Raw genomic sequence first — 26,549 nt, 5'->3', positions numbered from 1 at the left:
AAGTTTAGATTTGGGTCCTATCTCCAAGATATCTCATTGCGTGTATATATATGTGTGTGTGTGTGTGTGTGTGTGTGTGTGTGTGTGTGTATATATATATATATATATATATATATATCAAGAAACAGAAAGACCTCTGGTCATCTCAGATAAGGGGTACTTAAGGGGTATAACAAACATTTTCCCATTTAAGCAAGTCCCCCGCATAGTTATGGCATCAATGTCAGTTAGATAATTTAATATATGGTGAGCAGCTGCATAGGGAATGGGAAACAACTCCCACCTATCTGCACTCCCCAGTGTACCAAAATACATCCCTTCTTGATGCCATTTGGAGGGGAAGTGGTGCACTTGAGGGAGTTGGTGCTCTAGGGGCTCGGGGAAGGCTTTTTGTGTATTTACTATGGATGTAATTTTGGTTAATTTCCTTCTTGAAGGAAATAAAGAATAATTTGAACAATTTTCTTCCCACTGTGAAAAAGCTTTTGAAAATTACGAAGTTTTTGAAGACTATTTGCAGTACAGGACTTATTCTGTGCAAAATCTGCACATTGTAAATACCTTTTTTTCCGCACAGAAATATCATTTCCCACATAAATGATGTTTCCTGTGCAGAAAATGCTGTAATTAAGAACCTAGTTTGTGCAAAAATTATACACGGTTATACATGGAGGTTTTTTTGTACAGAAAACAACATTTTCTGCACAAATAACATTGATTTTCTGCACAGAAAAGTCTGGTTTTGGTCCAATAATTTTTGCATAGAAACTACTGTTTCCTGAGCAAAACAATCATGCACCACTATTGGACAGAATAAATCCTGAACTCTTAAAATTCTCATGAGGATTTCTTAACACTAAAGAAACAAAATTTTAAAACTATTTTTCAAGAATTTTCAAATATTCTTTGCATCCTTAGTTTGTGTATATTTGGAAGAGGCAGCTTTTGATTGATTTTTAATTTTTTTAAATATCCGGGGAGTTCAACAGCCTTTGGGGAACTGGTGGGCAGCTTTGGGTCACAAATGGCTCATGGAATGCACTGTCACAATCCCAATTTAATAAAATAAGTTGTTTTATTTTAAAAAGGAGCAATATCCATGGACCAATTTAATGTTCACTCGTATGAGAATATTTTTAACAAGGAAAGGAATATAACCTATGCATGAGACAATATATAGGGAAACAACATTTGAACTGGATTTACATGTTATTTCCTATATATGGCAGTGGATGTGGATCAGCACCAGCTGTTGATCATCCCTAATCAACAAACGAGATAACTAAATCATATCATTGAGAAGAATAAAAATCCTCAGTTTTGTAGAGATGCAAAACGTAAGTGAATATTACTACAATCCTATACAAGTCTAATCTGAAGTGAGTCCCACCAAATTCAATCAGTAATTGTAGGATTTCAACCTTGAAAGAGTATACAGTATATTAGTATGATTTTTAAAAATTGTAACATGTCTTAGAAAGCCTGTAGTTATATAATGTAGCCCAGAAAAGCAGTATATACCGTATTTTCCGGCGTATAAGACGACCGGGCATATAAGACGACCCCCAACTTTTCCAGTTAAAATATAGTTTGGGATATACTCACCATATAAGACTACCCCTCTTCCAACGCACACCAAATAATTTTTTTTAAAAAAACATCAGATTTGATTTCAATATGATAATTTAAATTCAAATGCTTATGGCATGCAGGTCCTTAGCAGGAAACCTTGTTGTATACAAAGCCTGCTTGGATTGGTCAGCTCTCCCTGCCTGCCCAGCGCTCCCTGTCTCCAAGACTATCAGAGCGGTAGCTGCTTTCATACGATTGCTGCATATGGCGGGGATGCAGCTGCAGCCGTTTTTGAGCTCGCCCCACCATATGCGGCGACCACAGATTCTCCAGTCCAGCTCGGAAGTTTCAGCACCTGCCCTATAATATGACACCCGGCGTATAAGACGACCCCTGACTTTTGAGAATATTTTCCTGGGTTAAAAAGTAGTCTTATAAGCCAGAAAATACAGTAAATAAATACATTACTACATTTTGTTCCCTAACAAGAATCCCCCAAACATAAGGATACCGTTGTCTATCAAACTACCTGTGCACTTGGAACTGTTTTCCATTAATCCGAATAATGATATCTGAGAAGCAAGATTTCTTGTACAGCATCAACAGATCTTTTCCTAAGGCAGATGCAGTTTCTGTTTTAGAATTAACAGGAGAAAGAAAAAGTATTATTTTTATTTGTTTCCAGCTTATACTAGCAAGTTTTGCAATCTACACATCCATAGACTATTTTAATTGTTGTATTACATTTAAAAACCTAATTCAACATATTTGTATTTGGGGATATAATTGAGTGGCACATCACATGCCATAGATAACTAAGATAATAGGTTCCGTCCACAACAATACCAATATTCTGACTAAGTATAAATGTTGATTCTTGTTTCTCTATGGGGAGGGGGGCATTTCTCTGGGTTTCAGCCAATAAAGGCAAGAATCCAATGTTTTAGTGTCTACAGATCAATCCAATTTTGAGAAAGGCAGAATATAAATCTAATATATAAATGAATGAATAAGTAATAAAATAAGAAAATGTTAATCTCTGAGACAAATGAAATTCATCCTTGATATCAGTATTTTGTGCATTGCTCTTTCACATACCTATCATGTATCCATGATGTTATTCAAAAATACAAATGCATCATTCAAAACACTATGTAACCAGTATGGTTGGGAGAAAATGAAGCTTTTATTGATGAAGAAGTGTTCCTTACAGTGGGGAGTCACACATCGCTCTCTTCCCATCCCCTTTTCCTTTCATGCTGTGCCTTCGTACACTGTAAGCCTGATCATAATATTGGCTATAAGTCTCCTGATCGTTTGAAAGCCTATTCAGCTAAAGAGTGGGGTTAAAATGTTTTAAATCAGTAACCCAGTTACTCAGGAAATGGTAACTACTGTCTGTTTTTACCACCTCACCAATGCAATGCCCTACAGTAGAAAGTCACAGGGAACTTGAACTGGAACCCTTCTCTTCTCAAGCATATAAAATAATTCACTCTTATTTAAGAAATGGGTGCAAAAGTTGCTGCCTCTACATATTGCTGCACACCTGTCTGATTGCTGCAAGCCTCATTTATTCAGGAGCCAAGTTACAAGAGAGCATTATGAATCATGACATTGCCAGTGGAATGACTGCAAACTCTGTTGGAGATGGTTCACAAACCAACACTGGTATTTAGGTAACAAAAGAAAGCCTATATACCACCATTTTAACCTCACCTGACACAGCTACATTGCCTTCAGCATCAACAGCTTCCTCAGGAATTTCTTTTGCAATAAAAAGGGAAGAAACAGATTCTGTTTCTATGGTTCCGTCTGAAGAATACTGATGAACAGGTGTCTTTTCATGATTTTCCAGGCAGTGTTCTGCTGATATATGACCATTCTGTAGATGGCTAACTTGAAGACTTTCATCTTCCTTTGTAATTCTAGGCTTTGATATTTCTTTCTTAACAATCTCTTGCTCAGCCTCTTTAATGTTTCTGTCAGACGAATACACAGCTCTAGAAAGAGAAAATCAGGCTGCAGTCTCATGCAGAGATATGTGAGAATCATCCCCACCCTGACTCCAGGACTTCCTTCAGATTACAGACCCATGGTGCCAGGCTGTAAAATAAAGTTAATGCAGTGCAAAATTCAAAGTGTTCTTTGCATAAGCAGCTCAAGATATGGATTTTCTGTCTATGAGATCTGCTAGCTAAATAAATACAAATAAAATCGCTTGTAACTGTCATTAGTCAGAGCAAGGTGTAAACCCGAACTCTTCCCTGCTATCTACATTTCATAAAAGTAATAGCAGTACTTTACATTTCTGTACCACTTCATAGTGAACTAAGTATTCTCTACGCAGTTTCCCTGCTATCTACATTTCATAAAAGTAATAGCAGTACTTTACATTTCTGTACCACTTCATAGTGAACTAAATATTCTCTACGCAGTTTACAATTGCCACCAATAAGCTGGGTACTCATTTACCGACCTGCGAAATGATGGAAGGCCGAGTCTGTAACGACTTAATGCTTTTCTTGTCCCCACCTTAACAATTTGGATAAATGACTCTGTAGTAAATGTTTTTTAAAAGAGAATTTAAGGATGAAGAACACTCAAACAGCAACATAATCTTTTCTGCACAAAGGAAAGCAGAAAAGAAGCAGTCTCTACCATTGGCTAAAGGACTGGTGAAGTCAACTTTGGGACTCAGCTGGCATAGCAATAGCAAGTACATTTCTATACCGGCTTATCAGCGCACTTAAGCACTCCCTAAGTGGTTTACAATGTGTAAGCTAATTGCCCCCAACAAGACGGGTACTCATTTTAGCGACCTACAGGATGCATGGCTGAGCGGACCTTGGAGTCCCTGGGATCGAACTCACAACCTTATGGCTGTGAATGGCTGCAGTACTGGCATTTAACCACTATGCCACCATAGCTCCCTGTTTGAGTTTGCTAACCAGCTTCTCTCTTCACTCACTTACCCTAAATGGGGAAGACAAAAGAAGAGCAAAGTAATCTCAGCCAGCACTTCAATGTACTAGGTAAATCATGGAGCCATTTCACATTACACAATTATAGCACTATGGTTCCACTTTAACTACCATGGTTCCATCCTTCAAAGTCCTAGGATTGGCAATTTAGGGAGGGGCATTTAAAATTCTCAGTCAGACAACTCCAGCTCCTCACCAAACAGCAAATCCTAGGATTCCACTGGATGGAACCAAAGCATTTAAAAGTGGAATTACAGTGCTAAAATGGTGTAGTGCAACAGGGCCCATAGATTCAGGGCTCAGCAGCAAACCAGATTCAACTAGCATGTAAAACTGTTGGCTGACAGAGGAGCTGGATTAGTTTCTCGACATGAGAGGGGAAAAGAGGGAAAAGTAACTGAGCCTCAGTTTCCAGGCTGCAGTTGATCTCCCATCCTCTCTCCCTTTCACAGATTTTCTTGGCTGGATAAATCTTACAGGCTAAATCTACCCCACCTATCTGGGACTTCCCAGCCCTGAGAGAAAGAGTTAAAACAGGCTCATTATTTCCACTCTCTTTTGAAAATGGGATTTTCCTGGCATTCCTAAAACAAATATAAAAAACTAGCTCATCAGAATAACTAGACAGCAGTTGGACAGAATGAATATTTCCAGAAATTAGTTCATTACAGAAACGAGGAGAGGGTATGCACACAAAACAGACAGACCATGCTTGAAATGTTATGGTTGAAATGTTAAACAAACTCAGGAGGAAAAAATAATAAATTGGCATTTGAAGATATTATCATTATCCCAATATAATCCAATACATAAAGATTTTGCAAGAGAAAATGTACCCACAATAAGGGGTGCACACATGCCAGGGTATATGTACAGAAAGAAACATGACACAAAATACAATAAATTATAATAAGATCCTGTTGTACAGACTTATGTTACCCAAAATGCTGGGGCCCCAGGACGGCACCCACAAATTAATATGCTTAGGGGAATTTTAATAGCTCAAATTCTGTTTTGGCTGGGGCAACAGTCAGCCTTGGGATCCCAACCCTATGTATAAAGATTCCAAATCACACAGAACTCCAAAGGCAATTCCACATAGGTTTTTGTAGTTTTATTAAAGAGATAATCAACACACACATGTGCACACTCTCTCACACACACAATAATTAAAGAAGCAAAGGTGAGAGATGGTGAATAGTGGAGGCCTTGCTAATGGTCATTCTGTACTGATCTTGAAGTGTGGTTCAAATTGATGGGTGTCCGGAACGGAGAGGACTCTATAGCCACTGAGGCAAGTGGAATGGCCAGCTTATTGAGGTGCATAGTAGAACTGACGGAGTGTCTGTCTGGTTACAAACTAGACCAAATTACTAGTATTCAGGCACTGGTACATATACTGAAAATCATGTCCTGAGGTAGTCTTCTTTGAGAGGAATTGATTAACTCTCTGCTAAGTGGTTTACCAGGAGGAAAGAATGGTTGGAAGCTGTAGTAAATGTTCAGATGACTGCTATGAATATCTCCGACAAAGCACACCCTTTGCTGCTGGAGAAATGTCCTTTGTCTGTGTATGCACAGCCATCTCCTGCGCCCTGAGATGAGATGTAAAATTTCCAGAAATTTTGAAGCCACGGGGGGGGGGGGGGGGGGGGGAGGATGTTTTTTCCCCTGGAAAAAAATAGGAATTTTTTTGAAAAATTTGAAAAAATACAACATTTGCACTTTCTACAGATTGAATATATCTGTAGTATATGAATATGTACACTTTGATTTGGCATAAAATTATCACAATAGGTATATTAAAATATATTGTATTCAAACAATTCTTACAAACAGAATTTACTTTTATTTTTTTAAAATTATTTGTAACAAGTGGAGTAATAATCTCCTAAACAGGTTACTCACTGGCTGCTCACCTCAGTGTCCCTTTTAATATTAGATTAATATCAAATATATCAAATATGAGAGGAGTGACTGGGAGCCTGATTGGATCACGTACTAGAATGTTTGCAAAAAATAATTTATTGTTGACAATGAGAAAAATACCTTTAACTATTCTCAAAATACTAACAAACCTTTCAAAACAGCAATATAAAAGACAAAAAATGGCAAATAACCTTCACTGTTCAATAAAGTCATAGAAAACAAGGTTTCATATCTTTGTTTTAAATTCAAATTAAATTGGTTCTCTTTGGGAAAGCTTCAAGAAAACTATTTCCTAGAAAGATCTTCTTGGCAATATTCATGAATTTATGGAGTGTTAAAAGAGTTCTCCTTTAAGGCATAAACATTCTTGTCCAAATTTGTTCTGAAAATGACCTCCGGAAAGACATACTGATTGCAGTGCTCTGCAATCAGATGAAACTTGTCTGTGTTTATTAGTCAATTCATAATAAGTTCCAGAAAAATACAACATAGTCCTTGAGTTGAGATACCTGCCTGGAAGCTACAACACTCTGTTATCAGACAAGTCATCTCAATTAAGGTTGCAAAATTCTTCTTCCCTTTGGGAGAGTATGCTGACTCGTCTGTTAAAACCTTCATAATCATTTGTAGGGTTCATAGACTCAAATGCCATAACAAATAAGTAATGCCTTTGGACTACACAAGAAAGGAGAAGTAATTTCCACATGTAAAAAAGCCAGTTCTGAATGTGAAGTCGAAGGCTTTCATGACCGGCATCCATAGTTTTTTGTGGTTTTTTTGGGCTATGTGGCCATGTTCTAGAAGAGTTTCTTCCTGATGTTTCGCCAGCATCTGTGGCTATATGAAGATGCCAGCCACAGATGCTGGAGAAACGTCAGGAAGAAACTCTTCTAGAACATGGCTACATAGCCCAACCCCCCCCCCCCCAAAAAAAAACAACCCAGTTCTGAATATTCTGTGATACAATTTCAACATTCAGTCAGATGCTTGCACAACCAAGAAACTGATCCCAGGTTATGAAGTAGGAGGAAGTTTGAGCCTTATTACTTGAGGTCACTAGGGGCAGTTCACAGATTTATCCAGCTGCCTAACAGATTCACGTGTGCCCTTCATTTCTTTCAATATGTGAACGGCTACTTCTCATTCCTACAGAGTAATATTCTGCAGTTGGGGAAAAGGCAAAATATGTTTCTAAAATTTGGCATGACAGACTTGTTTCTGCACCGCTTTGGAATACTCCTAGTTGAAGGAAGGCATGTAGAGGTTGTCCAATTCAATACACATTCAAGTTTCTGAACAGAAAATGAAGAGTGCCACAGAACTGCTAGGGGATGGGGACAGCATGGGGTGTCTAATGCCATCCTGCCCAGCTTGTAAGCTTCCTACGGGAGACATCTGGCTCACCATTTCAGGAAAGCCTTTGGTATGATTCAGAAGTAGACTTCCTATGGATCCTGCAAGATACATAAGAAGGCAGAACCTTGTATTCTTTTGATTATATTACATGTCTTTTATTTTGTTTCAAAGGCAGGAATGCATCTTTTAGTTTCTATATTACATCACTATTAAAATAATAACAATGTTAACGTAAACACCTCCCTGGAAACCTGGGTGACAAATGTCCCAATATGAAAATTTGTAAAATAAGTAGCAACAAGGCAGAGCATATAAATAGAAGCTATGATTACAACAGCACTGCACAAACTAATCATTTCCAGCCATTCTGAAGCTGCTAGTGACAGGAAGCTGACATGTCTTTATACAAAAATAAGGTAGAAGGGAAGAAGAAATACAGCCAAATTAAAAAGAGAAAGGAACCGAGAAAGCAGACTGCTTACTTCTGTTCTATCTGTATCCTGCATTTGCATGCAGCTTTTAGGAAGTGGAATGTTCTATCTCTGTGTATCTTAATTTATGATAATTGATTCAGTTAATAAATATTTGATATTTAAGTAGTGCTTTATTTTGACCAGGAATCTTGCAGTATTCCCTACTGTATGACATATCCATGGGAGGCATCACTAGCTGATCTCACAACAAGCCAAGTACATCAGAAGCAACATGCAGTGCTGTTGTGGAAACGACTTTTTGCACTCTCAGATGAGATGACCCCTGACAGAACCAAGATATACAAAAACCTTCACGGTTTTTTAAAAACGATTTACATCCCTATGCAACTAAGACCTGACCTGCAGCTTTATGTTCAAAGAGACAGCCTTAAATGTAGACCTTAAAAGGGCATTTGTGGAATATTTATGATAGGGAAATGTCTCTTTTTAAAAAGGAGCCTACTGGGAGTCAGTGTGGGGCAATAGTTAGAATGCAAGACTAAGAAATCTAAGCACTGTTATTCTTAAATTTATAGTTATATCCCACCCTTCATCATGGGATCTCAGAGCAGTATATGAATAAAATGAATGTATACAGTTTAAAATAATATTTGTTGTGTTTCCCCAGATCATTTTTAACTTATGGCAACTGTAAGGTGAATCTATCATAGGGTTTTCCTGGCAAGTTTCTTCAGAGCTGGTTTCGCACTGACATCCTCTTAGGCTGAGAGAGCGTGACTTGCCCAAGGTAACTCAGTGAGTTTTTATGCTTGAGCGAGGATATGAACTCTGGTCTTCAGAGTTATAGTCCAATGCTCAAACCACTACACCACACTGGCTTTATACTATTTAAATCAAATAAAATACTCAACAAAGTGACAAGTTAAAGCAAATTAAAACTGGTTAAAAACATGTACATGTGCATTTGGAAACAATTAAATCACAAAGGATTTAATATGAAGTCTTGTTTTACCTTGGTGGCACAATGAAGCCAACACAAGCACCAAAGGAGACTCCAAGGGCAGGACATTCTCTACTGAGCAGTGTAGTCCACTAAGACACCCTGGGGCAGTCACCATATAAATAACCAACATCTAGGTTGAGGTCAACAGACACAAGGGGTAACAGGATTTCACTATGTTTAACCTGGCAGTGCTATGATTCTATAGTATGAAAGGACTCAAGGAAAATGTAAGGAGAGGCTGCTGCCTACGAGAAACATCTGAGAAAGGGTAGCCCTTAAGCTCGCATTAGGTGAGACCCACAATGGTAGGAGCAGCAAATGGCTGGAGTCAGAACTATAGAAATAAATAATCATGCCATTTGTTTAAATATCTTGAGAAGATATTCAGATGTTTTCCTATCACTGGGAGTTTAGACAAAGAAGAATGACCTTAACACACTGACATGAACAGCCTACAGGACAATCAAGGACATAAGATAATCGGAAGTTTGAGTAACCCCTTTTCACAAAAGCATCAGACCTGGAATTACATTTACCTTACTGAACATTTGAAGATAGAGGAAGAAAGGAAACAGAACAAGATAACTGCTTTCAAAGAGAATTAAAGTAGGAATATAGAAAACAAAGCTTTAAATGCAAATTTTTAAATGGGGCACAGACAAGAGATAGGAAACTACCAAAAATAAAATTTAAAAACATAATAGGAGTATCACCTCCAGCAGCTGCTAACTGATAAAAATCCTTATTTCTTGCACAAGCTTTTGTTTCATTTCACAAGCTACAGATAGAGATAAGAAAATTCAATTATTATTGTATCGTAAGTGTTCAAAGTCACTGAAATAAACAATACAATAGACGAAAAACGGCTTTAGGAAAAGCTGGTTAATCAACCACAGATTTAGACTTCATAGGTTACTGAGAGTACAAATGTATGTTAAGGTACTTATTGAAGTTGTTATTTATTGCATCTGTATATAGCAGGCAAAACTCTATGGCAAGTTTGAAGAATAAAGGTTAAAACCTTAATAAATACATACATTTGATAAAACAATGTAAAATCATAAACAGATTCAAACAGCCACAGAATATAACCAAATCAAAGCCAACATCAGGGCAAAGTAGCAGTGTGAGGATGTAAATGGAGAATTCACAATCCCTTAGCTCTATTTTGCTTTAAAATTCAAAGTCTAGGAGGCCTGAGAAGTAAGAAGGTCTAAGAGATTCCTTTCCTTTTAGCTATATAACTTTTTTTGGGCGGGGGTGGTAGTGGCACATTCTGGCATGCTAAATTTGAATGGCAGTCTTGAAAATCTGTTGCTTTTTCTTATGCAAGTTTCCGAAAGCTTATTTTTCCACACACAAACTATAAAATATGAGAATAAATATATTATACATATAGCTACAGCTATAATATGACACTCAGCCCCAATATCCATTTTTAAACATGAAAATACCACTATGCTATTTCCCTAAAGCCTCCTGCATTGTTCCAATTAATTTGATTATTCAGTTGCTAATTGAAATTGACAAAAAATCTTTGCTTTTAAAGCTGTGGGCACAGAAAGAACAGGATTTCCTCTTTTGAGTTGGTAGCGTGACCAATGACATTCACTATCGAATTTCTAGTCTTACTAGCAACTGCAAAGGTTGCAAGATTAAAAAGGAAGGAAGTGAGGAGGACAAAAAGTTAGGAAAACATGAAGAAATCACAGCAAGGTTGTTGAAATGAAAAGGAAAATTAATTGTCTTCATATTATATTGATTAATGAAAGCCATTTAATTCTACTTATTGACCTCTGATATATAAAGCAATTATAACTTCTGTGCAGAAGTTAAGTTTTGACCAGTCCAAAATTGGGGAACAATTTTTTGTAGTAATCAAAAACTGTGATATTCCCAGGGAATCCCTTAGAAAAGACATTCTACTTTTATAAAGTAGCCAAATTAACATAACCTCTTCCCTACAGGCTTGAAACTCACATTTAATTAAGCAAAAAGTCACTCACTCTTGCATTACAAAGAGAATGTCTAATGTACAGTGGCTATGGTATTTAGCCCTTGTGAAACAATCTGTCAATATGACTCTTTTTGAGCTGATCCCACTTTTCACATATTTCATGTAGGAAATGGCTTCTAGGTAGCACCAAAAAGGGGTGGGGGGGGGATTAGTTCATTCTCTGGAGAGGACCAGAACTGAAGGGATAGCTAAAATATCCTGAAAACCAGTCAAATTAGCTGAGAAAACGAGTGGGCTATCAGAAAAGAAAATGCTGCTGCCTTCATCTCATCCATGTTGTTTTATGCTTTCAAGTCACTTCTGATGTATGGTGACCCTAAGGCAAACCTATGCCTGGGTTTTGTGGCAAGGTTTAGAGTAGGTCTGCCACTGCCTTTCTCTGGGGCTGAGACAGCGTGACTTGCTCAAGGTCACGAAATGAGTTTCCATGGCCATGCAGAGATCTGAACCCTGGTTTCCCAGAGTCCTACTCCAACATTCGAAGCACTACACCATCCTAGTTCCTGCCTTCTCATACCTAGCAAGAAAATGCATGTGTTACAGGTCTTGGGAATGTTACCTTTTTGGATTAAAGTTTCTAGAATCCCCCATGTAAGTTAGAGGGGTTTTTTGTTGTTGTTGTTTTTGTCATCCTACAGTCAAAACTCTGTATTCACAGATTCTTTATCCACAGATTCAACCATCCATGGCTTCAAAATAGCAAATATATATATATATATATATATATATATATATATATTCCAAAAAGCAAATCTGGATTTTGTCATTTTATATAAGGGGCATCATTTTACAACACCATTGTATATAATGGGACTTGAGTATCCATAGGTTGTGATATCCATGGGAGATCCTGGAACCAAACCCCAGTGGATACCAAGGGCCCCTTGTAGTTGATTTTTGCAGCTTCACAAAGAAGGCTATTCCTGATTTTGATCAAACTAGCCAACTCTGAAGACTAGTAAAATATTCAGTGGCAGGGTCATTAAGGGAGCTGTATATTGCACTGGCCCTTACTGATGAAATATTCTCTGTGTGGAGACTCTGAGCATCTCCATCTGGATTCTAGCCAGCAGATACTCATCTCAGACATTTATCTATTGAATTCTGCAAGATTTACTTTCTGGTAAACAACTATAGGCGTTCTTTGCTTTGAGGTGCTTTACTAATATGATGCTTTTCAATTATACAGTACAGTATCATTTTGCCACCCAATCTCAGTCTGTTTACAGAATTTGTGTGCTTCATTTCTCAGTATCATATTTTTGGAAATGTTTTTATTTATTATTTTTATTTTTGCATCTTTTTTAAAGACCTAGTCCTATTGTATACTTAATAAATGACAGTGTAAAGATGTTTTTAAGGTTTATATGCACAGTTGGCTCTCCGTTTTCACAAGGGATCCGTTCCGGAACCCCCCCCCCCCAAAAAACAAAGACTCGTACATATTTAAGCCCATAGGCTTAAATGGGATGCTTGCCTGTGAGTGTGCGCAGGGTGTGCCTCGCAGGGGTGTGCTCCATTAAGAATGACGGCAGTAACCCCTCTGTGAATAATCAAGAATGCAGATCTCAAGTATGTGAGAAAGCAAGGGCCACTGTACTGGCAAGTGAAAGGAAAGCTGTGATCTACTTTAAGGCAATATTCGCTTTACAGTGGTTGCCTGGAACATAATCCACTGTATTGGCCAGGTATGCCTGGACATGATTGAAGCATTAATAGTACTGAATAAATATAGCCCTCCCATACTTCTTGGTGAGTACATCTGAAGTATCAATATAGAAAACAGTCTTTTAAATCACTCCTCCCCGCTGCCATGCATCCTGAAAAACACAAACATTTGATGAAAAACAGACATTTGAACCAGATCTGCTAACTTAATTGGTAGAAACATAGAATCATAGAATAATAGAGTTGGAAGAGACCGCAAGGGCCAGACATTCAGAAACATTAGAAAGCAAACTATATTGACTCATTCCAGGTCACTTACCTTTCAGCCTAATGCAGATAACACTTAAGAGCCATATAAAAATATTTTTAAAGTAATAAATTCTTACTACTTCATGGCCACAAAAAGACAACAACCCTCTTTTCCTTTTTTTCTTTGATGCCTTCTGATTTAGCATTTGGGAAATGCTATTTTAATATATACTGTAGATATACATTAAAGCATATACAGGCATACATCAGTTAGCAAAGCCTCTGATATAGATGCTTCTTTTTACAAAATCTTTTTAAGCCCACCCAAAACCCCTTTTCTTTCTTGGCTTCTTTCTGCCTCAAGGGTGGTTTTTTTTTTTTTAAGCAGCACTGACATTGGAAGAATGGTAAAGGAGGGCTGGAGAAACACAGACTTTCAGTGTCAGGTTTGAAGCAGTAATTAATGAAATAGTGCTTGAATTGTGAAAGAATGTGATTCTACTCTCAGAGAGCTTACAGTAACTGTGTGTACCTGCCTACAACAGGCAAAGTAAACAACAGCTGCTTTTAGAAAGGCTTACTGAACATGTGTGAAAAGCAAAACAGTGAAAAAAAAAAAGGGAAAGCAGGTAAGCCTGCTTCATTAGCTATCACAAGCATGTTAAAAAGTCATAAATCTACATTTGACCATCAAAATTGAAATCATAAGAAATGTGGAGCAGCCCCCATTCCCACCCCAAAACACACACCCAACAAATACTGGAAGAAGCTTTCAAGTTTTAGAAGGTTCAAAATGTTTTTGTTCACTTGCGCTAGGCTTACATGACCTGGTTGATTCATTTCACATGTGAATACTTCTATACTGAATAAAAAGTTTACCAAAAACATGTTGAACTAATCCTTTTTATCGTGCAGGAACCTATCCCTATTCTTTCCATGCTAATTCTGTCCCTGGTACCAAATAGTCATTTAAAGAAGTAAAACCCATTAACATTAATCTCCATTATAGAGGAAACATTTCTGACAGGCTATGTACTCAAATGCACACGTCAAAGCTGAGACAATAGGAGGGCTAGGGATGCCAGATTGAAAATTATACTTTGAAGCAATATTTTTAACTTGGCTAAAACCATGTATCATACTAAACAATAAAAGAGAACTAGAACTGGAAGGACATGATCTAAGATGGGATTGGTACAGATATCTATGGCATAAAAAAACAAAGTGCAGTGCACCAGTGTCATACGTGGACATGCCATATGTGGTTTTCAGCTTACGCTGAAGCCGTGCACAGGAGGAAACAATGGCACATGCACTATACCAGGGGTAGGCAACCTGCGGCCCGCGGGCCGGATCCGGCCCGCCAAGGCCTTCCCAGTCCTGCCACCGATTTCCCCCGTTTTTTGCCGCTCCGGGCGCCATTTTGTTTTTCAAAATGGCGGCCGAAGTCTTGCGTGACCTCAGGATGTCAAAGGTCACACGAGATTTCGGCCGCCGTTTTGAAAAACAAAATGGCGGCGCCCATGTAGGAGGCCTGGTGCAGCCCCTGGAGCACTCCAACAGGGCTCCAGGAGCTGCAGTAGGCCTGCAGCAGGCTCCACCTCACTCTCCGCCCTCCTCCTCCTCCTCCCTGAGAGCAGGGAAAGGAGGAGGAGGAAGCAGAAGGAGTGCAGAGCCAGGGAGAAAGGGAGCCAGAGCGGCAGCTGCAGCCACAGCAAGGCCAGAGGTCGGTTCATTGCGGGAGGGGGTTAGCTGGGTGTTCTTTCTGCAAACTTCCCTCTCAGCACCCTGGGGATTTTCTGGGTTGAAACTGTGTGCATGCTTGCTGCAGTTTATTTTCAGTTGCATTGTAGTAATTTCCTTGCTTGTAACTTTATTCTTAGTCTTATTTATTATTATTACTACTTGCCCTGGGTGTTCTTTGTGCAAAATCCCCTCTCAATGAGAAAGAGAAGGAGGAGGAGAAAGAGGAGGAGGAGGAGTGTGACTTTCTAAAGTGCATTTCTGTGTATTTTTGGTGCATTTATTGCTGAAAGGTCTGCTGTAACAATGATAGTAGTGGAGGTGGTGATGATGATGATGATGCTTCGGTGGAAGCTCTGCCCCGTAGGGTGGAAGCTCCACCCCTGGCATGTGGCCCCGCCCCTGGAGGGTGGAAGCTCCACCCCCAGCATGCGGCTCCGCCCCTGGAGGGTGGAAGCTCCACCCCTGGCATGTGGCTCCGCCCCTGGAGGGTGGAAGCCCCACCCCCGGCATGCGGCTCCACCCCCGGAGGGTGAAGCTCCACCCCCCGGCTTCGGCCCCCCAGTTGTCTGAGGGACAGCAACCTGGCCCCCGGCTCAAAAAGGTTGCCTACCCCTGCACTATACTGTGCCACTTGCACAAGCCCCATTGTTCTTAATGGGGCTCGAGCATATGCGCTTTTTTCTTTTACGTGAGAGGGTGGAATCTGGAATGGATCCCCCATAAGGGAAGAGCCCACTGTCAATGCAGACTTTAAAAACCATATTTGGAGGAGGTCACTATTAAAAATATGGCAAAAATATAAAGAAAGATCGAATCCTAAAATCCCAGGATGGGTATCTCTGTAAGAGTCTTTTTGCAAACAAGAACAGAGGCGGGATACAGACTGCCAAAAAATGGCGGTCTCCCCGCTGCCCTGGTTTGCTCCGCGAGGGAGCCGCAGCGGCCAAACTGTGCGACAGTCGCAGAACAAAAAGAACCCGCAAAAAGCGGGTTCTTCTTGTGGCATACTTGTGATGCCGCAATGCGCCAATGGCACATTTGCGGCATCACAAGTGAAGGGCACCCCCCCAAAAGAGCTCCTCTGAGGGAGTGGAGGGGATGCACTCTACCTAAGGATGCCAAGGAGAGCCAGGCGACAGGAAGAATTTGGCCCCCTCCCTGAGCGACAGCTGGCGACAGCAGAGCTGGAATGCGGAGAGCATCAGTGGAGCCTCCTGCCAGTCTATCCATCTGTGTCAGGGTGGGAGGGAAGGGTTTGCTCGGGGGGGGGGGGGAGCAGCAGTTGCGTAAGCGCTCTTTGCTTTGATTACCTAAAGATAATGGTATGTAGGAGAGGGGAATAGGGTTACTAAGTAAGAATACAGCTAAGGAATATGTGGGAAGTTGTCTGTACTTGTCTTTTGCTTATTTTATTTTCTTATATTATATTATTATAATATTATAAGACAGGAAAAATCCCACCTGTTCCAAACTTTTCTTCTCCAGCCTTTGGTCAGACACAAACCTTGAGAACACGGAAATGCAGAGTTGGAAGAGGCCTCAAAGGCCACTGAGTCCAACCACCTGCTCAGTGCAGGATCTCCAGCTAAAGCAGAGAGCTGCATCCAAAGATATATTTCCAAAAGCACAGGCTGATGACCTACTATCAAAGGTACCAGGTTCTAACAAGTTCTTTAACTAACATCTATAGCAATATCACCTTGAAACACATTTTACAGAACAAAATAAGACAAGTGGAAACTTACTGTAGGAATGTTTTAAATTCTAAGATATCCAAATTCTCAAGATCAATAACTTCACAAGCGCTTGTATTATTTAACCATCTTCCAGCTACATGCCAAAAAAAGTCAGGAACTCGTGCTAAAAGCACTGCCTTGTGAGCTCTGAGCAGAGTCTTGCCAACACAGAAAGTGATGTCTGTTTGGATTTCCTCTTTAAGAAGCCTGCAATGGAACAGAAACAGTTTCACAAACAATTTAAAGGTGAGCTCAGATGTGACAGGCAGGTTATAGCATTTTATCTGAATGGGTTTGAAATTCTCCATTAGCAAAGGGAATGGAAAGAAAACTACAGTAGAAAGTTAGTTATAGAGCAGGTCATTCTGGTAAGACTGAGTGATCAGACAATCCAGAAAAAATTGGGTTCATTCATATTTTTGGACAAACTAAAGATTTCTTCAGGGTCCAGATCTATATATAACAGATATTCTTCATATCTGTTGGTGACAGTCACTCTTTTCTTCTACTTTCCCCTATTTTTCTTCTTCTTGGGGAAACATTGAGAATTCCTTTTTAGAAACTGCCAGGCTGTAGCTACAGTCGACCCTCCATTTTCACGGACTTGAGATCTGCAATTTTGATTATTCACAGAAAGGCAACCTCAATTAAAGTTAATGGCACATGCACCTGTGGTGTACACACGTAGCAACATGCAGGAGTGCACATCCATTCAAGCCTATGGGGCTAGAATATATGTGAATTTCTGAATTCACAGGGAGGGGGATCCGGAATGGATCCCTGGCGAATTCAGAGGGAAGACTGTATATCCATTTACTGCCTGTCTTTGGATATGTATTTCTTCCCCAGTTAAATCTCTGATTTGTGTAGGTAGATTTGTTGAGAAAATGTGTCGTATTGAACACTGCCTATTGTTTTGCATTCTGATTTAATTGTTTTTGTCTTCTCAATTATGAAAAAAAGGCAATTCTGTTTCACAGGTATCTCTGATAGAAGGACAATATGCTTTTGCAAGTTAAAAAAAAGCCTTCTATACATACAGTACACTAGCTGAAATACTGATGGTGACATACAATGGCTTGTTTTCTGTTACAGTAGTGTTACAGTAGTGTATGAAACTTCTCATTATTATTATTATTATTATTATTGAAAAAACAACAACAGAAAGAGGCATTCATTATCATCTTTCACAACATCTTCCACACAGGCCTGAGTCAACTTACCCATAGGTCAATGTAAGTACTGTACTGTACTTTTAACTCTTAGCAAAAAAGGAACCATCCCCTGCTGAAAGGCAAGAGTGTGATCTGTCCTGGAAGCACTGACCCCCCTTCCATCCAGTTATGGCTGCTGCAATTTTAAAAGTTCTTTGGAATCCCCCCCCCTCCCCTTTGCTTCATCCTTTCGATCTTTTATTACACGCATCTAGGTTTTACCCTTGACCTATCCATGGGACATATCAAAATCCATAATTTTTGGCCCCAAAACCTGCCCTCGGCTTATAGTTGAGGTCCACTTATAGTAGAGTATATACGATAAAACTTTTAGGGATCAGTCATTTCTGTGCAGAACATATTGAGCGTTCTGTCTCAAATTCCCTTTCCATCCAGATTGGTGGGGACAAGGATTAAGTGTTCTTCTGTGGTGATGGTACTCACCACACAGGATAGACCAGTGATGGCGAACCTATGGCACTTGTGCCAGAGATGGCACTCAGAGCCCTCTCTGTAGGCATATGCTTTGTCACCCCAGCACAGAGTTTGCCAGAGTTTGTTACTAGAAAGCCAGAGAAACGTGGCACTTTGTGATAAATAAGTGGGTTTTGGGTTGCAGTTTGGGCACTCGGTCTGTAAAAGGTTCACCACCACTGGGATAGACCTACCAGCCCATTAAAAGCCCAACTAAGGTGCAAAACACACCGCAGAAATAATCCAGCTTGAGACCACTTTAACTATCCTGGCTCAGTGCTAGGGAATTCTGGGATCTGTAGTTTTTATGAGATATTTAGCCTTCTCTGTCAGAGAGCTCTGATGCCACAACAAACTACAATTCCCAGGATTCCCAAGCATTGAGCCAGGGCAGTTAAAGCAGTTTCAAACTTGGTTATTTCTGCAGTGTGTTTCAGACCTAAGACCATCCATTCCCTCAAATCTTGTGTAGGTTTGCCTCCCCTCCCTGGTTATCGGTCAAAAGAGAAGAGCATCCCCTAGTAGTTAGCTCTCTCTGAGAAAAATATCATCTAATTATCCTGGGACATTAGCGAGCAATCTCCAAAGCAAAGGAACACCTTCCAGTAGCAGCTATGGATGTATTATGTCCTTGCTTATTTCCTTTCCTCTTTACACTTCAGAACTTCTTCTCTGCTGCAGAAAGGTTATATAAGATAAAGACAACAACACTGAACTCACACATAGAGGGAAGGCTTCAGTGCATATGTGTTTAGGGTGACCATGGACCACATGGGCATTTGAATGAGGTTTGTACCATATTGCTTCCTAGGGTGGTTGCACACAATAAATTGCACATCTAAGTGACCAAAGCATGTGAAGACCCACACATGGATTTTTCAGTGGAAATACTTGACAAGCAACAAACATGTACGGCGTCTGGTCTCAGGGCCCTATCCCACCACACTGTTATGGTGCTGTTATTCCACTTTAATTGCCATGGTAACATTCTGTTGCATTCTGGGATTTGTAGTTTAGTGAGGCACAAAAACTCACTGGCCAGGAATTCTAAATGCTCCTCCCTAAATTGCAAATAAGGGGATGTACTAAAACAAATGACAGTACTTACCCATAGGGAAACCATACTGGCCCAAGTCACTGGAGAACACCTGACCACAGAGGATCATTGCAGAACACTTGCCCAAGGGGAATACCTGCCCATAGATATTAATAGGAGAATACTTGCTCATAGAAAATGATTGGAAAATACTTGGCCTCAGAGAACTAAGGACTATAGAGGCTGGGAGCTTTATCACAGACGAATCCCGCAAATAAGAGCCAGTGTGGCGCAGTGGTTTGACCATTGGGCTATGACTCTGGAGACCTGGGTTCGAATCCCAGCTCAACCGTGGAAAGCCACTGGGTGCGTTTAGGGAAGTCACACTCTCTCAGCCTCAGAGGATGCCAATGGCAAACCCTGTCTGCAATGACTTGAAGGCACACTGGGATGTGAAATTATTAAGCGGCATAATAATAGTGCATGGCAATGTCATGTAACACAAAGCCCTCTCACCTTAAATGATATTCCCTTGCATTGGCTCCTGGTCCAGGCTGAAATGTAGGACATTTAAGGAAAAAATGTAGGACATTAGAAAACAAAAAGCTAAAAACACTCTTAATACACACACACACACACACACACACACACACACACACGTGTTTTTTCCTCATGCTCAAAATGGAGGACCTTTTGGGAGTTCCTCCTGGACTGAAGGCTGCAATGTAGGACAGGCCTTGGAAAGAGGAGGGCCCTGGACAGAAAGCTGAAATGGAGGACATGTCTTGGAGCCAGAGAAAGACTTAAAGCGGTGCCAAACCGGGTTATTTCTCCAGTGTGGATGCTAGACTGCCCTGCCCTCCTTACCTGTCCATATCCTGCCTCAGTTGCTCGGCCACCATCTCCTTCAGCCTCCGCCGCTCCCAGGCGCCCCTCTCGCCGCCTTTCCTCCCTCGAGGGTCCCCAGCAGGGCCCCCTTTGCCCCCACTGCGCGCCATGGAGCCAGAACTGTTCGCGGTTGTGTCGGCCTTGAGATTGCCAGACGGTCCCTTAGCTGCACCACTCTGGGATTCACGAAGCAGAGATGCACCGACGCCGAACTCTCCTCCTCCGCACGTTGCGGACAACGCCCACTCTCGCTACGCAGAAGCAGGGACGGTCTGAAAATTATCGTACTATGAGGCGCTTGAGCTATGCAGGAAGCCTCCCCTATCTAGGCAATACCCAAGAAAGGCCCGCCTCTCCCTTCTTCTCATTGGACGGCCGGACGCGCTGGACCAATCAGAGTTGCGGAAGCCGCTGAGTGGCTCCTTCATTTTGTTTACCATTCTTGCCCTCACATGGAGGAAGGAGGCTGGCCAGTGGGAGCCTAGTGTTTCTTGGATGGCAAATAGAGTCCTAGAGTTGGAAGAGACCACAAGGTCCATCCAGTCCAACCCCATCCTGCCATGCAGGAACTCTCAGTCAAAGCATCCCTGACAGATGGCCATCCAGCCTCTGCTTAAAGACCTCCAAAGAAGGAGACTCCACTACACTCTGAGGAAAGAGTGTGTTCCACTGTCGAACAGCCCTTACTCTCAGGAAGTTCCTCCTAATATTGAGGTGGGATCTCTTTTCCTGGAGCTTGCATCCATTGCTCCGGGTCCTAGTCTCTGGAGCAGCAGAAAACAAGCTTGCTCCCTCATCAATGTGACATCCCTTCAAATATTTAAACAGGGCTATCATATCACCTCTTAATCTTCTTTTCTCCAGGCTAAACATCCCCAGCTCCCTAAGTCGTTCCTCATAGGGCATGGTTTCCAGACCCTTCACCATTTTTGTCGCCCTCCTTTGGACACGCTCCAGTTTCTCAATGTCCTTTCTGAATTGTGGCGCCCAGAACTGGACACAATATTTTAGGTGGGGCCTGACCAAAGCAGAATACAGTGGCACTATTACTTCTCTTGATCTAGACACTATACTTCTATTAATGCAGCCTAAAATCGCATTGGCCTTGTTAGCTGCCGCATCACACTGTTGACTCATGTTCAACTTATGGTCTGCTTGGACTCCTAGATCCCTTTCACACGTTGTCTCCTTAAGCCAGGTGTCCCCCATCCTATATCTGTGCATTTCATTCTTCCAGCCTTAGTGCAGTACCTTACATTTCTCCCTGTTGAAGTTCATTTTGTTAGCTTTGGCCTCTAAGCTATGAAGGCCATTTTGAATTTTGATCCTGTCTTCTGGGGTATTATTAGCTATTCCTCCTAATTTGGTGTCATCTGCAAATTTGATAAGTATGCTCCTAAGTCTGTCATCCAAGTCATTGATAAAGATGTTAAATAGCACTGGCCCCAGGACTGAACCCTGTGGGATCCCACTGGTCACTTCTCTCCAGGATGAAAAGGGGCTTCAGAGGCTTCACATTTACCAGAGTGGTTCCCAGTTGGCAAAGGGGTCAGACAGGGCTGAATCTTACCACCTTGTTCAACTTATATGCAGAATATACTGTTCCCTGTGGCTTCACAAAGGGAGGAGACATGTTGGATTCCAAGGAAATGTTTTCTTTGAGTTGCAAATGGACATTAAATTCCCTTGACTTTGAAAATCTCCCAGTCACCATATGGCCAGAAAGAGGAGGAGATGCCAGCTTGCAATAAATACTGAAGATGATAGATTTGAACTGAAATCTTACTTATGCTCAGGAGTTGAACATTATAGTACTGAAATGTACTGAGGGCAAAGTTTGTCAGGATGAAGGATTCAGGTCATGTCAAATCCTCTGCTCTGGGATGTAAACAACCCTGAAATGGCTCCTGAGTCAAGATATAACCCAAATAAAAAGAAGTACTGCAGAGAGAGTTTGGAGACCATAAAAAGTAAACGTATAGATAATAGCTGGATTGATAGGTATCCATGAGGGATAGAGAGACATATGCTAGATGTAATGTTTGAATATCCAATGAATGTAAAAGGGTGTATATGTTTAATTTTTAAGTAACCAATGAAATGTGATTTGTAGTTTTCTTTGTTCAAAGTACGTACTATAAAAGCTTGGTTCACTTTGGAATGAGCAAAAATAAACAATGGGCCTGTATAGACAGGCCAAAATAAAGCTTCTTTGGATCACTTTGGAGGTATGTTTAAATGACACATGCATCTTAAGAGGCCAGAAGCTGCGCCAGATGTTTTGGACTTCACCTCCCAGAAGCCCTGGGCAGCTTGGCCAACAGTCAGGAATACTGGGAGCTGAAGTCCAAAACATCTGGAGAAGGAAACGTTTGGGAACCACTGTATGCAGATGAGACCATACTACTTCCAGAAAACATCACAGACCTAGAGCAACTGCTAAGGAAGAAAATGCAATGGCAGGGTTACTGTTGAACATGAAAAGCATCTCAGGAAGTAGACTGAAGTCTAGGAAAGCTCATGCTGCCAATTTCTTGCAGTTAGCTTCGAAGGTGCTACAAGACCTTTCTACATACGGTACGCAGAGAGATCTTGTAGCACCATTGAGAAGAACTGAAAGAAAGAAGTTGGCAGCATGAGCTTTTGTAGACTTCAGTCTACTTCCTCAGATGCATTTGGTGGAGTGGAAGCCAAGCACAGACAAATACAGTATGTCTTTGTACACTAACAACCATAGCTAAATCTGGACCTGCAACTTCATTTCCATACACAAAGGATTTGTAATTTGAATTGACATCCTCACATACCAATGGCATATATATGTCTGTGCCTGGCTTCCACTCCACCAAATGGATCTGAGGAAGTAGACTGAAGTCTAGGAGCGCTCATGCTGCCAATTTCTTTCTTTCAGTTAGTCTCAAACGTGTTACAAGATCTCTCTACGTACTGATTCTAACATGGCTATATCTCTACATACCGTCGGACATAAAGAAAACAAAGATAATGACCATGGAGATTCTAGACAAATTCAATCTAGACAACGAAGAAATAGAAACAGTAAAAGAGTTCTCATACCTGGGACCAAAGATTGACCAGGGCAGACTCAAGGGTGGATAACAACAACAAAACATGGAAGCCACTACTAGCACAACATAAAAAAATATATATATGAAAAGCGCTTATATATATATATAATTAAGATTTTTAAAAGTCCATTAAAATTACAGAAATTAAACGAAGGAAACGAAATGCAAGGGGAAAAAAGAAAAAGCAAATGAAAAGAAAAAATAAGGGGAAAAAAGATGACTTCTTATCTTCTTGTTGTTGTGTTTATCTATGCATATACAAAGACATAGCTCTGTTGATCTGGAAAATCAGTATGCAAATGGATTTGGTAACACCTTTGAGACTAAGGTGTTTATCACACAGTGACCTGTGTGCTGTCATCCCAAAAATGGTTAAAGTGCAGTCACTCCAGAAAAGCAAGCCCATTTGCTAATGGTTATCACATGCAAGAGCACAACAAGGGTTTAAGGGACAGTATTTAGGGTTAGATTTGAATTTGGCTATCAGATGGGTGAGAACAAATCCCCATTGCTTGCTTAGAAATATCTGTTCTGAGCATGCTCCAAAATGTCACTTCCCCAAGTGCCCTCCCACTTGCTGCAGGCAGGCAGGCAGGGAGGGAGGGAGGGAGGGAGGGGAAACCAGGGAGCGAAACCTTTTTGCCCCCAAAGCCCCAAAAGCTGTGTCTGAGGAAAGCAGACAAAGACACACAGCCACACACAAGAGTCATATGAATCCTATTTCCTTTGAGGCTGAGAGAGTGTGACTTTCTCAAGGTCACCCAGTGGGTTTCATGACCAAAAAGGGTCCCTGTCATCCATCCATCCATCCATCCATCCATCCATCCATCCATCCATCCCTTTCTGTCTGTCCATCTGTCTGTCTGTCACCCATCTTTCTGTGTGTGTGTGTCATCTATCTATTATCTATCTATCTATCTATCTATCTATCTATCTATCTATCTATCTATCTATCATCTATCCATCCATCCATCCATCCATCTACGGTACCAATCTATCTGTGTCATCTGTGTCTGTCTGTCATCTCTCTCTCTGCCATCTATCTATCTATCTATCTATCTATGCACTTACCTCTCTCTCTCTCTTCCAAAATGCCCTCTCTCTTCCTTTCCAAGCTCCAAAACCAGACACAGACACACAAGAGAGAGAGAGAGAGAGAGAGAGAGAGAGAGAGAGAGAAAGAAAGGAGGAGGCTGGGGCAGAAGCCTGCCTGATTCCATGTCCTCCTTTTCCAGGGCATGTCCTCCATTACTTCCAAAGGCTTTCTCTCTGCCTTCTCCCAGGAGAAAGCAGCCAAGAGGAGGAAAGCCAAGGAAGTGTGTGTGTGTGTGTGTGTCCCTTTAAATTTTCCCTCTTTGACAAACAAGGCACCCCAGGAAGCCAAGCCCCAGATTTGTGTGGGAAACAGCTGTGTATTTGCCCTTGAACCTGGATGGCCCTGCATTGCCCCCACTTTAACCTTACAATTTTGCCCCATTTGATAAAGTCCTCAGGTTGCACCAGCACTGCAGAAATAATCAATTTTGACACCACTTTAGCTGCCATGGCTCAATGCTATGGAATTCTGGCAACTAGTTTGTTCTGGCATTACAGAACTCTATCTGTGAAGGCTAAATGTTTCCCAAAACTACAGTTCCAAGAATTCCATAGCACTGAACCATGACAATTAAAGTGGTGTCAATCTGGGTTATTTCTGTAACGCGGATGCAGCCTAAGCGAAAGAAAGAAGATGGTAGCATGAGCATTTGTAGAGCTGAGCCTGCTTCCTCAGTTAATCATACCTCTTTATGCCACAGGGCAGGATTAGTGCAGTTTGACACTGCTTTGACTGTCATGGCTCCATTCTCCTAGGATTTGTAGTTTGCTGCGGTACCAGAGTTCTCTAAATATCTCACAAAACTACAAATCTCACATTTCCATAGCATGGATCCATGGCAGTTAAAGAGGTGCCAACCCGTATTATTTCTGCAGTGCCAATGCAGCCACAGACAACCATTCTCTAACCAGCTCAAACAACTCGTCCATTTCTACTAATATTATCCTTGGCCATCCTCCATTTTGGGTGGTGTTGAATTCTTCCATCCTTTGACTTGCCTGACAAATTGAAAATCAGTTGTTTATATACCCAGAGGTGCAAATATGCTGAAGCAATGCTAATGTTGGCCTGGCGGCAGTGTGTTTATTGAATGTGGTTTCTGCGCATGACCCTAATCTATCTGGCACACAGAACTCTCCCAGACACCTAAACTCTGCAGTTGCATGCCATGCATGTTAGGCACATGTTCTTGGTTTTTAATACTTGATGGAAATGTCAGCCTGTGTGTAGATTACAACAGGATTAGCCATAGAATGGCATCTCTTTGCCCACCTGCTCCCACCCGTGCTGGGCTAGAGACTCTTATTTCAATTGCAAATCTGCAATAATGCAGTAGAAGGGAGAATGTACTTTATGAATATGTATAACCAGTTGGTGCTGCGATAAAGAATACGTAGGCAACCAGGAAGAAGAAATAAATCTGTATCCCAGGTTACAAGAAACCCCTCAACCACCCCTTTTTTGGATATTTCAGCAAAGGGATTTTGCCATTTTTCTTAGGTTGTGCAGTCCCCAAAGAAAGCAAGGAATGTGCTGTTTTGACATGAAGCAAATGAAAACTGGAGCAACACAATCCTTTAAGCATTCCTGTGCCACTTTTCTGAACAAAGTCCCGAGCTGACAATATAAACCATTTTAACCTGCCTTTTCTTTAAATACAGTTTGTTGTTATTGTGTGCCTTTAAGTCATTTCCAATTCATGGCAACCCTAAGGCAAATCACGTGGTTTTCTTGCCAAGTTTCTTCAGAGGGGGTTTGCCATTGACATCCTTTGAGGTTGAGAGAGTGTAACATGCCCAAGGTCCTACTATTTTCCATGACATTTACTCCTAAATCTGTACAAGACTGCAGTCTGAGACTCTTAAGAATCTGAAAAATACTGTGGATAATACATATCCCACCTCTCCCAGATTTAAATTCAGTTACTGTGGTCGGGAAAAGAAGAAAGAATTAGTATTTGCCATTAATTAAATGCTCCATCAGAAGTTCTGTTTCACTCCAGTTATAGATGGGAAAACAAAAAAAAAGATATTAAGCCATTGCCACTGTTCTGCTGGATTT

General features: G+C 40.9%; 2 protein-coding genes across 2 annotated transcripts in view; both read right to left on the bottom strand.

The window, feature by feature from the left end:
* LOC149316476 (protein SPO16 homolog) overlaps positions 1 to 10,014 on the bottom strand; it is a 67,648-nt gene extending 57,634 nt beyond the window's left edge. Inside the window, exon 1 of the mRNA XM_089515624.1 lies at positions 9,992 to 10,014. The gene's annotated coding sequence lies outside the window, so the exon portion shown is untranslated. The remainder of the gene's footprint in view (positions 1 to 9,991) is intronic.
* Positions 1 to 20,461, bottom strand: part of BTBD8 (BTB domain containing 8) — a 58,499-nt gene extending 38,038 nt beyond the window's left edge. The window contains exons 1-4 of the mRNA XM_089515605.1: positions 20,286 to 20,461; positions 16,704 to 16,901; positions 3,292 to 3,575; positions 2,102 to 2,204 (exon numbers count right to left, since the gene is read on the bottom strand). Of these exons, the coding sequence (XP_089371731.1) occupies positions 2,102 to 2,204; positions 3,292 to 3,575; positions 16,704 to 16,901; positions 20,286 to 20,416 (716 nt within the window). The 5' untranslated portion in view covers positions 20,417 to 20,461. The remainder of the gene's footprint in view (positions 1 to 2,101; positions 2,205 to 3,291; positions 3,576 to 16,703; positions 16,902 to 20,285) is intronic.
* Positions 20,462 to 26,549: the final 6,088 nt, after the last annotated feature.

Source organism: Sceloporus occidentalis, unplaced genomic scaffold (assembly GCF_023333645.1).
Source record: "Sceloporus occidentalis isolate IW3139 unplaced genomic scaffold, rSceOcc1.0.p SCAF_3, whole genome shotgun sequence".
NCBI classification, from domain to species: domain Eukaryota; kingdom Metazoa; phylum Chordata; class Lepidosauria; order Squamata; family Phrynosomatidae; genus Sceloporus; species Sceloporus occidentalis.
The sequence above is the reverse complement of the archived record's forward strand: the minus strand, read 5'-3'. Positions and strand labels throughout refer to the sequence as shown.